Genomic DNA, 14,953 nt, shown 5'->3' with positions numbered 1-14,953 from the left:
GCTTTGCTTATTTCTGCGTGGATTTTAAGGATCGATGTAAAGAACCCAGCAAATGGTATAGAAAGCCAAACGAAACAATGTGAAAGTGTTCATTTTACAACACAAACTGGTCCACACATGTTTCCACAAACATTTAAGAGTACAAATATCAAGTGGTCTTGTCCTTTCCAGACTGATCGGATGCCTTGAACCAAGGGATCCATACAGATGTAGTTTTCTGATAATGCCTGTAAGCTTCAGCCCTGTGAGTCTTCTTCAACATCCGCTTTTCGACAAGCCCGGTCACGTAAGCTAAGCACAGACTATTGATCAGCGCGCCGACCATTGTCCATCCCTGTCCCAGGTTCCACGCAAATATGACTAGTCCCCACCACCACAGCTGCTCGCCGAAGTAGTTCGGGTGTCTCGAGTAGTGCCACAAGCCCTCGTCAAGAGTGAGCACCGCGGGCTTCCCCAGCTCTTTCAGCTCCTCATTTCTAGAGACAAAGTCATGAAGCTGAGTATCGGCAAAGTAGGCCACGACGATGCCGCTAACCGAGACAAGAACAGCCACAAAATCCCAAACATTCAGGGGCTTGTCCACCGAGTGTACGACATACGTCGGGAGACACACTCCAAGTAGGAAAACCTGCAAGCAGAGCTCGTTCAGACATTTCATCAAGCAGTCACTTGGCGTAAAACAGAATTAACTGACTCGGGGGCCGAAAGGAAGGGCAGAGAGCACCTGCTGAGAGACGTAGATGGCGAAGAAGGAGACCCACCACCAGTTCTTGCCATACTGCGCGCGCATCTCGGTGAATCTCCAGTCTTCCCGAGCACCCCACTGCCATTTCTCACGCCTGAAGTAGTTGTGGGAGAGCCTCAAGGCCCACGCCCACGTCATCACCATCAGAATCCTGGATCTCCACCAGTTGTACTGCCCCAGAGGGTGGGTGGCATAGTAATGCGTCAGCATGACGGGAATCACCGTCCAGTAAGGATCTATGATCTGCAACGAGCAAGAAGAAACAGAGGAGAAACGGTCAACTTGCCGGTCCCCACGAAGCAAGAGAAGAAGAGAAGCGGGGGGGAACTCACCCAGTGGCTAGACTGAATTTGACCGATGACCCAGAAGAGGACGTTGACGTTGAAGAAGAAGAGGGCGTTGGCCAAGAGAAAAGGGTGGTGAAGGCACCAGCTCCAGAGAGGAGAGAGGCCGCCGTCGCCGCCGTCGCCGCCATCGCCGACGGGGGCGGAGCCAACGTGTTTGAGGAAGGCCAAGTAGAAGAGGATGGAGGGGAGAGGAGCGACGAAGGCGAGGAGGGCGTTCTTGAGGTTGCGACCCATGCTCGGCGTTGTTGACAGATGCAGGGGAGAGATGACGGGGGTGAGTTTATAAATTGGAAGGGAGGGAGATGATTGTGTAGCCTATGTGGGGTGGGCCAAATGATGAGTCGAATCCACTCACATGCACGCACCGCATTTTACAAAAAATCCAGCCTCGCACCTGGTCCCTTCCTCTTTCTCCTCGCCGACTCTGCTTTTGCACTTTGCACACGCCGGGAGTGCGAGAGCGAGAGAGAGAGAGAGAGAGAGAGTTCCGCAATCTCCGCGGACACAGATCGAGGGAGAGAGGGGGAAAAAGGACCGTGGACCACGAACCGGTGAAGGGGGGTCGTGAGCCATGATTAAAAAGCGGATAAAAAAGCAGAGAATTGAGTATGAGTGACCATCATTGCGCGCCGCAGGCCAATCGCAGGTTGGTTGCCAGTCGAGTTGAGTGAGAGCGTCGGCCATGCGCGGCACTTCTCTTCCCTCTCTCCCTCTCCCTCTCCCTCTTTCCTCCTCCTGTTTCTCTCCACCTCACTCACAGGCAGTCCTGCCCCTGCCTTTTTTCACGCCTGTCTAATTTAAAATCGCCTCCCTCCCTCCGGAAAATTCCTCCGGGTGGGGACTTAACATCAATTTAGAGCAGGGAGATTGAACAAATTCTGACGATGCTAAGGAATAAAAAAACCATCATTGCTTATCAGTACATTCTCGGCCTAATTTTAAATCTTCACCGGAAGGGAACTTTACCTAATGATTTTGACTTGCCATTATTGCATATTAGATATCTCTAGATTTCATTCGCTTTTCATTCATTCGTTTTGACCTAGAATCTTTGAATCTATTTGATATAATTTGTCCTAAGAAATTTTATGACTTAATTGCACTTTTAAAGAATTTTAAGACTCAATTACACATTTATTACAAGTTTTAAGACTTCTAATGCCCTAGTCCCTATAGTATTTGCCGACACCTTGTGAAAATCCCAACTAGACTTTTCACCGCTTTTATTGCTGCCAAGTACAAGTACCCAACATTCCCATATTACAAAGGCAGTCGATAGGGACAACCTGTGATACTGACAATCGTTCATGGACATACACTTTCACAGCACTGGACCAGGATGGTATATTTCATATTCCAATATCCAAAAAGGAACAAACAGTTCAGAATGATTAGCTTTCCCTACAAAAACAATGTTTCACAAGAGCCGCTATTCTTCATCGACGAACTGTATCTTTGAAGAAGGAAAGTGTGGGATTGAGATTGATGGACCACATCAACAAAATCATATCCACCAGTCTTCCCTTCTCCCCCCGCTTGAATCCTTAAGTACATTCTTTGGGGGTTCACCTATGATACTCTCGCATATTGCACATATAATTTCTGTACAACCAAAAGCTCAGTGAATTCCATTCACCTGTTGCCTTTTTCACCTTTCAACATCATGATGCATTTCTTTCAACGGACAGTTGAGTCATCTCCATTTCCTATGCTATTGAGTATCTGGAGTCGCGCGATTTTCATGCCTAGGGGAGTCCGCATAAACTTGTCCTTGGTCTCTCACATCTCTGAACATAGAAAAGATCGAGTTGAGGCCTTCAGAAGAGGCACCGCCTAATATCCACAACAAGAGAGAGCTAAACGAGTTCATAGTTCCCGGGTTGGCAGCCCCCTCTGCTGGGCGTAGGTCGGGCTGTACAGCATTGTCAGTTTCCGCCTGATCCTGAAGCCCGAAACTGTTGCGCATGGTATTTGCCTGTGTGGTTAGATCTAATCCAGGTCTCTGCCCAGGACCAGCTCCAGTCATCATGTCTGCATTAGCTGGACCCGCATTCCTAGTGTTTAGTCTGGTGATGTGAAAAGTTGATGCGAGAATTGTGGAGGAGGTGATGTGGAAGTCTGGGTGCTGTTGAAGCTGTGACCGCCGATTTTGCATAAACCTTTGTAGAGCAGGGACCTGAAAGGTCGATACAAGAAAGTGAAACTAAGTGAACAATGTAAACAAGCCTTCGGCGGGGGGGGGGGGGGAGGAGGAGGGACAGACAGACAACATTACAGAATAGTTTCTATCTCCAGAGCTTCTCCTTAAACTATAGGTATAACGTTCTAATGATATGCATTTAACAAGCACTATATTCATCCTAGAAACCATCTGCCATAACATGCTAATAATATCTTCATGACCTATATAGGTCCACACAATGTGCTTCGTAATTGGGGGTATAGGCTAATGCAGCCCTTGCTATATTACAATTACCTCAAATCTGTTCCAGAAATATAAGATTAGATGCTGCATGAATGCTGCCGTCGTAGAGAGTGCCAAGTATGAAAAACCTGAAAAAGTTCAAGAAACACTTAGATGAGAGACTCATTCCATAGATGCGTGCTTGCGTGCATGTGCGTGTCCAAAAGAAAGAAAGGCAAAAGGCAAAGGGAAACTTACCATAAGAATAGGAAAAGAAATAAATATGGAAAACCAGGAAATAGAGCAGGAAAAACCGAGGAAAGAACTTCATTGATATTGGCGTGCGGACACTGCAAGGATAATCAGACTTTAGCTGTTAGTCTTTATTTGAAGGTAAAAGACCGTATTCAAAGGTAAAGTCTTTTATCTTAGGCCTGATGATACTGTTTAGTATTGAAAGATGCATCAATGCATCACAGAACAATCGCATCATGTTCAATTTAGCTTATAGAATTTATTGCAAATTCAAAAATTTAGAAGAATCTTCTAAACCATCTGTTACCCGAATCATATCAGCAGAAGACAAAGGACAGAACAGAATACATCCTAGCTAAGAATATCCAACAGAGCCCGCTCATTATCTGTTTACTACCTCTTGCTATTAAAGAAGATAAGTTATGAAAACAGATAATCCAAACACATTGCTTTCCAGCTCCATCTAATAACAATCCCTTTCCCCTATTAAAAAGAAGAAACATATCTTTTCTGGTACCCCTTGGATTTGTTTACTCAAAATGCAGATTGCTTATGCCATAAAGGTACGAGTCATCCATATCCTAAATGCCAACTAAACTACAAATTCATTTGAAAATAGCAACCACCAACACCACTGGAGCCTTTTCTGAGAAGTACATTACGTGGATCCACCCATGCCATTGTACCGCATTTGGTTTATTTCCTCCATAAGGTCAATAAACTCAAGGTTCCCCATAATGCTGGATTACATAAGCTAAATCTCGAAAAATATAAATAATACTTTGCAGGAACAAGTGCTTATTCTCCCAAGTAAGATAGTGAAAATTATGGTCAGTAACTTTTACCTGCTTTAAGAATCTGATAAGTTCGCTAGGGAGGAATAATATTCAAACTACAATTGCTAGATAATTACATTTATCATTTTCTGGTTGCCACGTACCCACAAAAGGAAACGATCAAATCAACTGAAACTGTCCTTCATCCAACAACACTCATCCTCACACTTCTTAAAAAATTTCATTAACAGTTGATGGCTGCAAGCATTGGTTTCCCTATGAAATAAAAGGATGCAAACATCCTAACAATGCATAAGCTCAATGATGTATATAACAAATGCTTACAAACACAGGCATGCAAGGACACAAGCTTGTCTACTATGCACATGAGTATATGCCTGTGGCCCCTCATGCTTGTGCATAAGCACATGAGAGAGAGAGAGAGAGAGAGAGAGAGAGAGAGAGAGAGAGAGAGAGACCTTATGAGTGTAAATAGTTCACATAACCACACGAGAATTAACACCATGAAAGCCAATAGCTGGTCATCATAAAACTCGAACAGGAAAAAGAGAATCCCAATCATGATCTGCAATCCAATTCACTGCTTGTTAAGAAGCCTTTTTAATATTTTACAATATTTGATGGGGTGTCCATACTAATGTCAAACCGTCCTAGAACCATAATGCTCACCGGTACAAAGACAAGGGATTCTATGACATGCACAAATATCAGTTGAAATGTAGGAAGCCGACGTCTTGCATGATGTTGAAGCTGCACTGCAAATGACTATTGTTTTAGAATTTTACAGAAGTGCGTGAAAGAAGAAAAAAGAGAATTTATATGATGGTGCAAATCAAAAGATTCCACCAGCTGAAGAGCTACAGAACCCCAAACTCGAATCAGAGAGAAGATAAGCTCCAGACAGGTACTCATAAAGTCAATGATTTTCATATAGTTGGCAGAGTACATCAGACAACTTTTATAATGACAGGTACTCATGAAGTCAACGATTTTCATATAGTTGGCAGTGTACATCAGACAACTTTTATAAATGCAGCAATGTTATTACACTGTTCCTGGATCTATACATAAAGAACAAAGAACAGGTACCCAGCTTCCATCATGCCAAGGATCCAATACAAACCTGTGAATTTCAGCATTCGGGTTTGTGTCTCTCTCAGTGTGAATGATACGGACATTGTGGTTGTGAAAAAAACGAACAGAGACATCATAAGCACTCCACACTTCGTCACAAAATAGTCTGCAAGCGGGCAGTAAATGCATTACTTTTCTATTGAAATTAATTAACTGAAAAATGAGCGACAAGATTCTCTTAAAAATAAGCAAGGACAAATTAACCAAAAGTTATCAGCTTGATAACTATCAACTCTCATGCTAACGTTTTTCCACATAGTTTTCATCCTGTACATTCCCCAATATCCACAAACAAATTGCCTCGACACTATCTTCAATATTGTTAAGTAGTCCAACGGTGCTAGTAATTTTGTTAAGGAACATTTAATAACCATACCAATTGATTATAATGGGCCACATGTCTTCAAATAAATTACTCAGGAAACATCTACCCACTCAACACCAAGTCTAAAGCAAGGTTCAGTGTTCAGCCAGATTAAGGAAAGTAAAGTTGACATCCCTGCATGCGAACTCATAAGGCCAAACCATATCTAAAAAACAACCGACATCCTGCAATACATTTCACTAACAGCGCACTTTATTTTCTTATGTCAAACTAACAGGAACATGTTACATAAGCATCCAATGGCTTGCACTCAGATTTCATACTGAAAAAGATGACAGTTACATAAGCATCCAATGGCTTGCACTCAGATTTCAAACTGAAAAAGATGACAGTTACAAAACAGGTATGCATTGTGCCAACAGTTCTACTTCTGACGGGAGAGATGTTTCAAAATTGTACCACGAACATGTTCTACCGGGGTCCAGCATGTATGTTTATGTAAAATTGGAACTGCAAACATTTCGTATGTTGAAAACTTCTACATCAACTGATACTACAGTCACATCAAATAGAGATAATTGGTGGCTTGGCCATATAACTTATCTTGTGGAATTGTTGGTGAGTTGGTATGGCTTTTTGCACAAAAGCTAGATAGAGAGAAACCAGAAGGGAAAAAAAAAGAAAAAAAGACCGGTCTTATGGGAAAGAAAATGTATAATAAGTTTCTTAAAACCTCGAATGCTTTTAGCAGTACGTGTTTTCAAGTAAAAATTTTGAAATGTTTAATTCACAATATTCCATAGTAACAACCAATTTCAAATGTAAATATCTAAAACCAAGTTAAAAGCTATGGCCATTCCAAAGACACTAAACCATTCCTGCCTTCCAGGTGGTTTGGCATCAATTCTACTAACACGTTCTTATTTTGCCAACAAACTGTAGATTGAAAACTCCAAAGTCCAAGGGAACCAGCGAATATAATACTCACTAATCCGACCAGATCCAACATGCTCCTAATGACCTCAGACTATTTATATGCCATAGGAATATATGTAAAAAGTGAAGCACTCGCAGCTTTTATTCATTGCCAATTTGGTACAATCATACACATGGAAAGGGGGAAAAATGAATATAACCTCCAAATCTCGCAGGACCTTCCGGAGGTTCGTGCGCATAACTAAGATTGAAGAACTCCTTGGTCTGGTAATTGTACAGGTAACCTGCAAGAGGTTTACCATTCAGAGGGAATCACAAAAGCTTCCACTTGACATATTGGAACATCAAAGGCTGTCTTATTATCACTATAATGTTTTGAACCCCGTTGAACATGCAAAACTATATTGGCAACATAATTTCAGATCCAGTAGACAATATTCAGACGGTAGGGTAAGATAACAAGTACAATGCTGAATCCTCCCAAGACAAGGAAAATGGATGAAAAAATTCGGGTTAGGAGCATCAACCTACAATATCATAAATAGTAGCTTGCCTCATACAGGATCAGCAGCATGGGAAACATTTCTCTTTTGTCTTTCATTTATGAATACTCTCCACAACAGATCCTTAAAAAAACTGTCTTGCTAATCCCTTCTTTTGTTTATAAATCTAAAAAGTCCAGTAAAAAACTACTGATTTCTTTATTTATATCTTCCTAAACCATTCCCTTAATTTATCAGTATAAGTAAAACTATCATCAAGAGAACAGAGTATTGCACATATAAAAAACCACCCCACTAACTGTTTCTGATTCTCCGTGTAATATTTGCAGATTTTTCATTTTACACAACAATCATTTTTCTCACAAGTTTTGTAGTTCTTTTTTCCACACCCAATTCTTACATGGTAGTGCACTGCTGCAGTGCTACTGCATTCTCATTAAAACTGATTAAGAAAGTAGGCGGACCATATGCTGAAGACTTGCCTCCACTCAACTCTTCAGTATTCTGAAGTATGAAAAGCATACATTTATTGGTATCCAAAACTATCTTGATCTCAACACTTCATATTAAATGATGTTCTAGGACTCCTGATATGGTGCTGAACATTTTAATCAACTACATATCTGAATAAACAGGCAGGCTTCCTTGAGACCATATGCCTATTAATAAATTGAATTTCATGTGAGAACTTGAAAAATAAATTAAGAAAGGAAAGCCACTTTTCTTGCTGAAACATATAAATACCTTGTTTGGAAGAGTTCAACAAACTATTCATCAAAATGGTATCATATCCAACAAATCTGTTTATCAGAAGTTGCTGCCACCTGAAATTGCCAAAATAGGTTTAAAAATGAAGCCAGACATGTCAACAGTACTGTATCTCCTATAAGTAACATGATTCCATATGAGAGTCCGTTCTACTTTCAATAGTGGTCATATGTGATCATACCAACCTAGTGTGTCCAGTGCCCACCAAGAGAAGCTTTATGCAACAGTGCAGGAAAACTATCTTCTAATATCTGCTTTATGGGTAAAGACTCTTACATTCTTTTGTTTCTAATAAAACAAGCACCTGTAACCTTATATATCTGGATGATCATTTCTAATTAAACAAACATCCATGACCTTATATATCTAGATGACCATAAAATGTAACCCAGAGACCACGCTTCACTGGAGTGGGAAGGAACAGATCGTGATTGAGATTGGCAAAAATGACTAAGATGGAAATCCATCCAGGATACATATTTGATAAACATGCATAACAAAAATCCTGTCTCCCCTGGACTAAGTACAGGCTCTTGAAATTTTAAAAGGCCAAAAGCCAAGCCAAAGCAACAGTAATTGGAAAATTATCTAAAATCTTATAATAGACATATAAGACCTAAGAAACAATAGTTCTTTTTCCTTCCTGTAAAGCAGATGCAAAATATGTTAAGTTCAAGAAGTCAACCTGTTGCCAAAGCAAGGATGTTGAGCTGATATGCTGATATTCACCGTACGAATGTTGTGCTCAGTCTTCGCATTTTCGGGTAGCAGAAAATATCCCTGCAGGGAAAAAAAAAATACTCTCTTGGTCCAACTAGATTGAGATTTAGACCCTATTACAAACTCTTCCCGTCAAAAATAAAAAAATAAAATTAAACAATCACACCATAAGTGATTCAACAAAACTGTGATGCAAAGGACAAGAACAAATTACTGTCATCATACCTTTTCCATGGTGTATAGGTATGTTGGTTCAAAAGCTTTAATTCTCTTTTCAATCAACTGCACTGCAACAAATGGCAGGATACGATAAGAGAAAATGATTAAATAAAGTAAGAGAGGGAAAACCAACTCTCTTGACCAATTGTCAAATAAACAACTGGAATGGATAAATCCAGAATCTGCACCAGTGGCAAGTGCTAACACTGATTGCCGGATAGTACCCACAAACATATAGTGAGCTTCGATCACATAAAGATCTAAGCCAACATTTAGTGGCCAGGATAAGAGTTAGGGTAGAGTAATTTTATCCTATCTAGTTTTTGGTTGTTGTCCAAGCTAGGATAAGGCTGAATGTAAAAGGAATATAAACTAGATAAAAAATCCCATGTAGGGGTGGGTTAAGGGTGGATGGAATTTTTCATATCCATGGCATACACTGGCCACCACAGAGGACCACCACCATAACAGCCGCTAGTCATGAACTCCAACTACTGCCAATTTCATCTCTGGCCAGCCAATCGTGTTTCCCCACCAGAGCTTCTTAATCGCCATCTCCACCTTCACCCAAATGGCAAAGCTTTCATTCATCGTCCCTTCTCATCAACACCTAGTGCGCCATCTCTGTTACATATACACTTCACCTGTGAGTTCCACCTTTTTCACAGTCTCTCCCTCAATCATACATTGTCCTCATGAGAATTAAAGAAATTGAGTTCAGCCTATTGCTTTGATTCATCAATGGAAGTATAATGTCTTTGGGAGCTTCATAGACAAGGACACAAGGAAGACCTTTGTGGCCCACCCGTTCCACGTGCTGGGGTTCCATGTGCTGGGGATCTACTATTTTAGGGACAATGACAAAGTGGAGACCGAGATTTTCATCAAGCTCAAGCTGCTCGACATTATTGGCCACTATAGGGTTTCCCTCACCGCATTCACCAACAACTACGCTGACTATTGGTGATGCCTAAAAGGGATGGTGGACATCCTAGAGTGCCACAGGAGGTTCAAAAATCGTCTGATGTCGCCCAATGCCCACGACACCATCTAAGGCAATCGTGAGGCCACAAGGGTCGTAGTGTCAAGGATCGAGATGGGATAGAGATAGTGGGTGCCACATGTCAATGATTGGGTAACATTAGGGGACGTGATGACAACTGACGATGTCATGGTGAGGGGAGACGATGTCAACAGCAGCTTGACAGGTGGCATCAGAAGGCAACAGCAATGTTGGATTGATGACCAACGGCATTAAGGTAGGGGAGAGAGTGGAGGGAGAATTTGTGTTATATCCATGTTTTATCCAAGTTATATTTGGACATCTACCAAACTGAGTATAAGATATTACAAATACCGTCGTTACCCTATCTGACCTTATCCTATCCAACAAAAAAGTCCAAACGACCCAACATAACCTAAGCAATGAATCTAATAGTTCTTATGAGCAGATGGAAGAACTATGCAATGCTATCTTTTCCATTTTTGTCATGTTAAATGTGATGTTAATGAGATATAGACTGCCACAATAGAAAGAACAAAGCCTCACATGTGAAGGTGCTAAAAAAAATGATAAATGGAAGATACAAAGACTAGTTTATCTTAGCCATCTTTCACAGGCATGAAAAACTTCAAAGTGAACCTAAATATTCACAATAATGAATACTAAAAGTTGCAGGTTATTTTTTCTTATCAGTAAAAGAAAACCCATAAAGTGACACAAAGGGAATGCCGACCGACTTACAAGTTATAGAGTTCACTTGACAAAGGATAGAATCACATATAGGCTCATGCTATGTATGTACCAAAAATTCACAATATCACAACTCTTTACCTGCATATGAGTTGATCCTATCTAGATGAAGTATGTGCAACCACCTGGGTATGTCGATGTTGAAGTGCACACCTGCAATATTCTGCAGTAAAAATTTTGAATTCAGGCCACAGGAAATTGACATGTCGACCAAAGGAATCATTTTGCATCTGTAACCACATTAAAACACAGAGATTTCACATATAGAGCACCACCTTGGAACTATGAAATGACATCCAGATAAACACAAAATGAGAATATACATCAAATGTCAAAACCAGCTATTAAAGAGAGACAGCTGAAAAAATCTGAGGTCCAAAAGATAGCGTACCACACAACTATGTCAAACATGAGCTGTCACACTTATGCGGTACCCTTCCCACATGCAGCAAGGAACAATTGCCATGATGATATAATCCCAAAGTTAAAGCAACAGATAGGTCTACAAAATCATCCTCCAAATGTGCAATCCAAAATTTCAGGCTCAATCTGAAGAGAAGGTCCAGATGCTCAACGGAACTTCTTAAAGAGTAGTCAAATTGTCCACCACTTAAAATGGGCAGTAAATAACTAGCTTATACAGCTCAAGGGTCTGAAAGGGGTGGGAATGCGGAAGACAGCTGGAGGATCTTTAAAGAGTAGAGTTGTCAAATCATAGTATTAAATGCTGTTAAGGTTGGAATCTTAATGCATCGAGAATTGTGAATCACTTCAATTTCTCATCACCGAATCCCGATATGAATGCCTGAGGCCCCATTAAATTAAGGCACACATATATGCCCTAATTTAGAATTTAAAAAGTTGAGTAATCTACTCTTCCTACGATGGCAGTACATCTACATGCCAGCTAATAGAGGTCAAAATTGCCTCGTTTTTTTCATCATCAGCAAAATTGCCTATTCAAAAGCAACAAATGTGTGAAAAAGAGAGCTAATTGTGCACCCAAAATATACTTGTAAAAACCGATAACATTTGTAGTCCACTCACCCACAACTTCCAGAAACCTCCAACAATTTGTTTGACAAGTCTCCATATGAACGAGAGACGTCTACACCATTTCCTGCCGAAGTGAGCAATTGCAGCTTTAAATGTTTCCTTGGCAGATAAAGGAAAGCTATACCGAGACTCTTCTTTATCAGTTCTGGCAATTGCTTCATCATCTGCTGACCTAGAATTCTGGCTGCTAGGAAAAGTTTCTGCTTGATGGTCAGATAGCTCATTGTCAGTCTTCCAGAACTTTAAGACTAGTTTGCCCTGTCTAACACCTGAGACAATCCAGTTTAACCAATACTTTGCAGCCAGAAGTGTCAATCCCTTTCCATCTACATTCTGAACTTCAACTTTGCCCTCTGCATGTCCAGAATCAGGAAGATCTCTCCTGTCCAATGCAATCTCATTTTGTGACCACAAGCCGACACTGGTTATCTACAGCAGTAGAAAGAACTGTAATGTCAATGAATGATCACGCTCCACATTTGGCAAAGGGGGAAAAGGATTTGAGCCACCAAATTTATAAAAGACAAAGAGTGGTCTGGAAAAGAATTATCTAACATCACAACACAAGTCATTGACTCAAAAGTTCAGCACCCGATAGGATATAACACAACCAGTAATAAAACAAGTTCTAAACATAACATATGTCCACAACTCTAAAATTAGCTACCAATTGCCATGCACTCCATTAAAGCTTTTCTCCACTCATTTCTTGGTCCCAAATTATCAAGGTATCAAGTTTGACCAAATCATTTTCCACAACCCCTACCAGTATTTCCATCAACAGCAGCTCCTCTTCTTTTATAGCTTCGACCATACCTTAGGTATGCGACATCACTGGCAACTATTACATGTCCACATATTAAAAATGATCATTCATTGATGCAACTACATAAAACGGAAATACAAGGTACGTGACATCACTGGCAATTGTTACATATTTGCATGTTGAAACTGATCATTTACTGATGCAATTACATAAAATGGAAACACATGTTAAAATTGACGACTTATTAAGGCAACTGAATAGAGGCAGGAAAGTAAAGCAGACTAGATTTATTAGAATTCTGCAATTGACCCAATATATGCGTAGATGGCGTATGATCCACAAGATTCTGAAAAGAAAATGTTCATTATGTCAAGCAAAATCAAACTAGTATTAGGTCAGCACAACACAATATGATTAAACTCTTCCCATCACCACAAACCTCAATAATTACTCGTCACAGATTCCAAACCGTATCTATGTATCTATTGACCGTAACATGAATGAGAAGGCATAAGGGGAAAAAAATATCAACCCACAAAAGCAGAAAACAAAGGACAAGAAGGAATTCAGAGTGGGGAGCTAAATTATGAGTATAAGGAAAAAGTACACTTAAAAAGAAGGGTAGAAAATAGAGAGAAGCGAGCAAAAGTAGAGTCAAATTGGAATAAATGACAAAAATGATTGTGTACCTTGATATGAAAGAGTTGGGCATCTGCTGTTTTGACTCCAGTGAACTCACTAGAACAGCCAGGCTGATAACAAGAACTTAATTTCAGCCTTACATCACAATAGCCAAGTGCAAAAACACTAAGAAAGTAGAGACAAGCATATCTTAAAGTATCTAAAACATATAGATGCGTTTATAATTTAGTTGAATGAAAAACGAAATGCAGGATGCAATAGAAAGTATGCCACCAACTGAACAAAACAAGTGACAAACCAAAGCACACGCTTGAGAGAGAGAGAGAGAGGGAGAGAGTACAGAGGACTCCTGTTTATTCTAAAAGTTGGACCTATCTAGAAGCAAACTATGGATTTCATTTCAATTCACTTCCCAGCGATCATCGCCCAGCACATGAGGTCATATCACCCAAACTACCCAAACACATATCAGCATTAAACTTGAGGTTTCTTAGGCAACCCAATAAGCAAAATTATTGACAAAATTGGATCTCGAAATAGTTTAATGGCAAGCACGCCAACTGCATAACCTAAGGCTACACTTCAGCAGCTCATCACCCCACACGGGATAAAGTATGCATGACTATCCCAATTAAGATGCTCGCCCACCACACGAGAGTGTTAAACAAACCCCCAAGTCCCAATTTGCCTCGAACCCGCAGCAATCTCGCGCCCATGCAAAATCCCGCGCGACTTAATCCTTCATCTCACCAAATCATCACACCGCAACACAATCAACCGATGTTCTTCCCGGCTAAACCAACTCCGAGAACCGTACGGAACCTTACTCATCGAGTGGTTCGGCGAACAAAACCCCAGAACACAGGCCGGGCTAAAACTGGCCCAAAGAGAGGACTCGGAGCAAGCAGGAGCGGCGATCGAGGGGCGGGGGTACCTGCTGGACGTAATTGGCGTGCATGACGACGAGGATGCAGAAGAGCGTGACGGCGATGAAGAGGTAGACATACTCCAACGCGGCTCTCAGCCGGGGCGTCAGAATCTGGGAGAACCGCTCCTGCACCCGGATGAACGTCTGCTCCGGATCCATTCCCCTCTGCTACACTACGCGATCGCGTCCCCGCTCTCTTCTCCGTCTCCCTTCTTCAGTTCGCGAATTCCCTCTTTTGCCTCTTCCAGTTCCAGGGGGAGAAGTTCGAATCCCAGCACTAACTGCGATGTCCGTACCGATATTTCGCGATTTGTCTTTTTCTTTTTTTCTTTTTTGTTTGCGCTTGGGCTTTGGCCGTTCTCCTCTCTCTTCCTGATCCGCGCGCACGTTAAACACGAAGCGAGCCTGACTATTTGCTATATTTCCCAATTGAGTAAGTAAGGGTGCATTTGTTTGTTTCAATTTTTCTCTCTCCTATTTTTTCTTTCTCTTTCTTTTCTTCTTCTTTTTTCTTTAACCGGTCGTCGACCTTGGCCATATAGCCGACGACCGGCCGTTGAGAGCCGGCAACCTTATCGGAGCCTTGCTGGAGCTCGCCTAGCCAAGGCGAGGCCGACCTCGCACCGGCCGGTGAGGCTCGGCCTCGTCGTGGCCG

The 14,953-nt window shown here is 41.3% G+C and overlaps 2 protein-coding genes across 3 annotated transcripts; both read right to left on the bottom strand.

The window, feature by feature from the left end:
- Positions 1 to 37: 37 nt before the first annotated feature.
- Positions 38 to 1,331, bottom strand: LOC120288050 (uncharacterized protein C594.04c-like). The gene is made up of 3 exons (XM_039301329.1): positions 1,078 to 1,331; positions 725 to 988; positions 38 to 628 (listed from the first exon to the last, which is right to left on the bottom strand). The coding sequence occupies exons 1-3, from the start codon at positions 1,324 to 1,326 to the stop codon at positions 149 to 151; spliced, it is 993 nt and encodes a 330-aa protein (XP_039157263.1). The 5' UTR covers positions 1,327 to 1,331; the 3' UTR covers positions 38 to 148.
- Positions 1,332 to 2,285: 954 nt separating this feature from the next.
- On the bottom strand, positions 2,286 to 14,626 carry LOC104419970 (membralin-like protein At1g60995). 2 transcript variants are annotated; one of them, XM_039301328.1, is made up of 15 exons: positions 14,305 to 14,626; positions 13,418 to 13,480; positions 12,135 to 12,391; positions 11,954 to 12,026; positions 10,988 to 11,069; positions 9,160 to 9,221; positions 8,900 to 8,994; positions 8,191 to 8,270; positions 7,144 to 7,227; positions 5,672 to 5,788; positions 5,218 to 5,303; positions 5,007 to 5,113; positions 3,755 to 3,846; positions 3,569 to 3,645; positions 2,286 to 3,268 (listed from the first exon to the last, which is right to left on the bottom strand). In XM_039301328.1, the coding sequence occupies exons 1-15, from the start codon at positions 14,455 to 14,457 to the stop codon at positions 2,804 to 2,806; spliced, it is 1,893 nt and encodes a 630-aa protein (XP_039157262.1). In that variant the 5' UTR covers positions 14,458 to 14,626; the 3' UTR covers positions 2,286 to 2,803. The 2 variants fall into 2 exon arrangements, with proteins under 2 accessions (XP_039157262.1, XP_010030118.1); XM_010031816.3 differs by having other exon boundaries at positions 11,954 to 12,391; positions 14,305 to 14,625.
- Between the last annotated feature and the right edge of the window lie 327 nt (positions 14,627 to 14,953).

This window comes from Eucalyptus grandis, chromosome 9, assembly GCF_016545825.1.
Source record: "Eucalyptus grandis isolate ANBG69807.140 chromosome 9, ASM1654582v1, whole genome shotgun sequence".
Taxonomy (NCBI): domain Eukaryota; kingdom Viridiplantae; phylum Streptophyta; class Magnoliopsida; order Myrtales; family Myrtaceae; genus Eucalyptus; species Eucalyptus grandis.
Note: the sequence above shows the minus strand (reverse complement) of the source record. Positions and strands in the feature narration are given on the sequence as shown.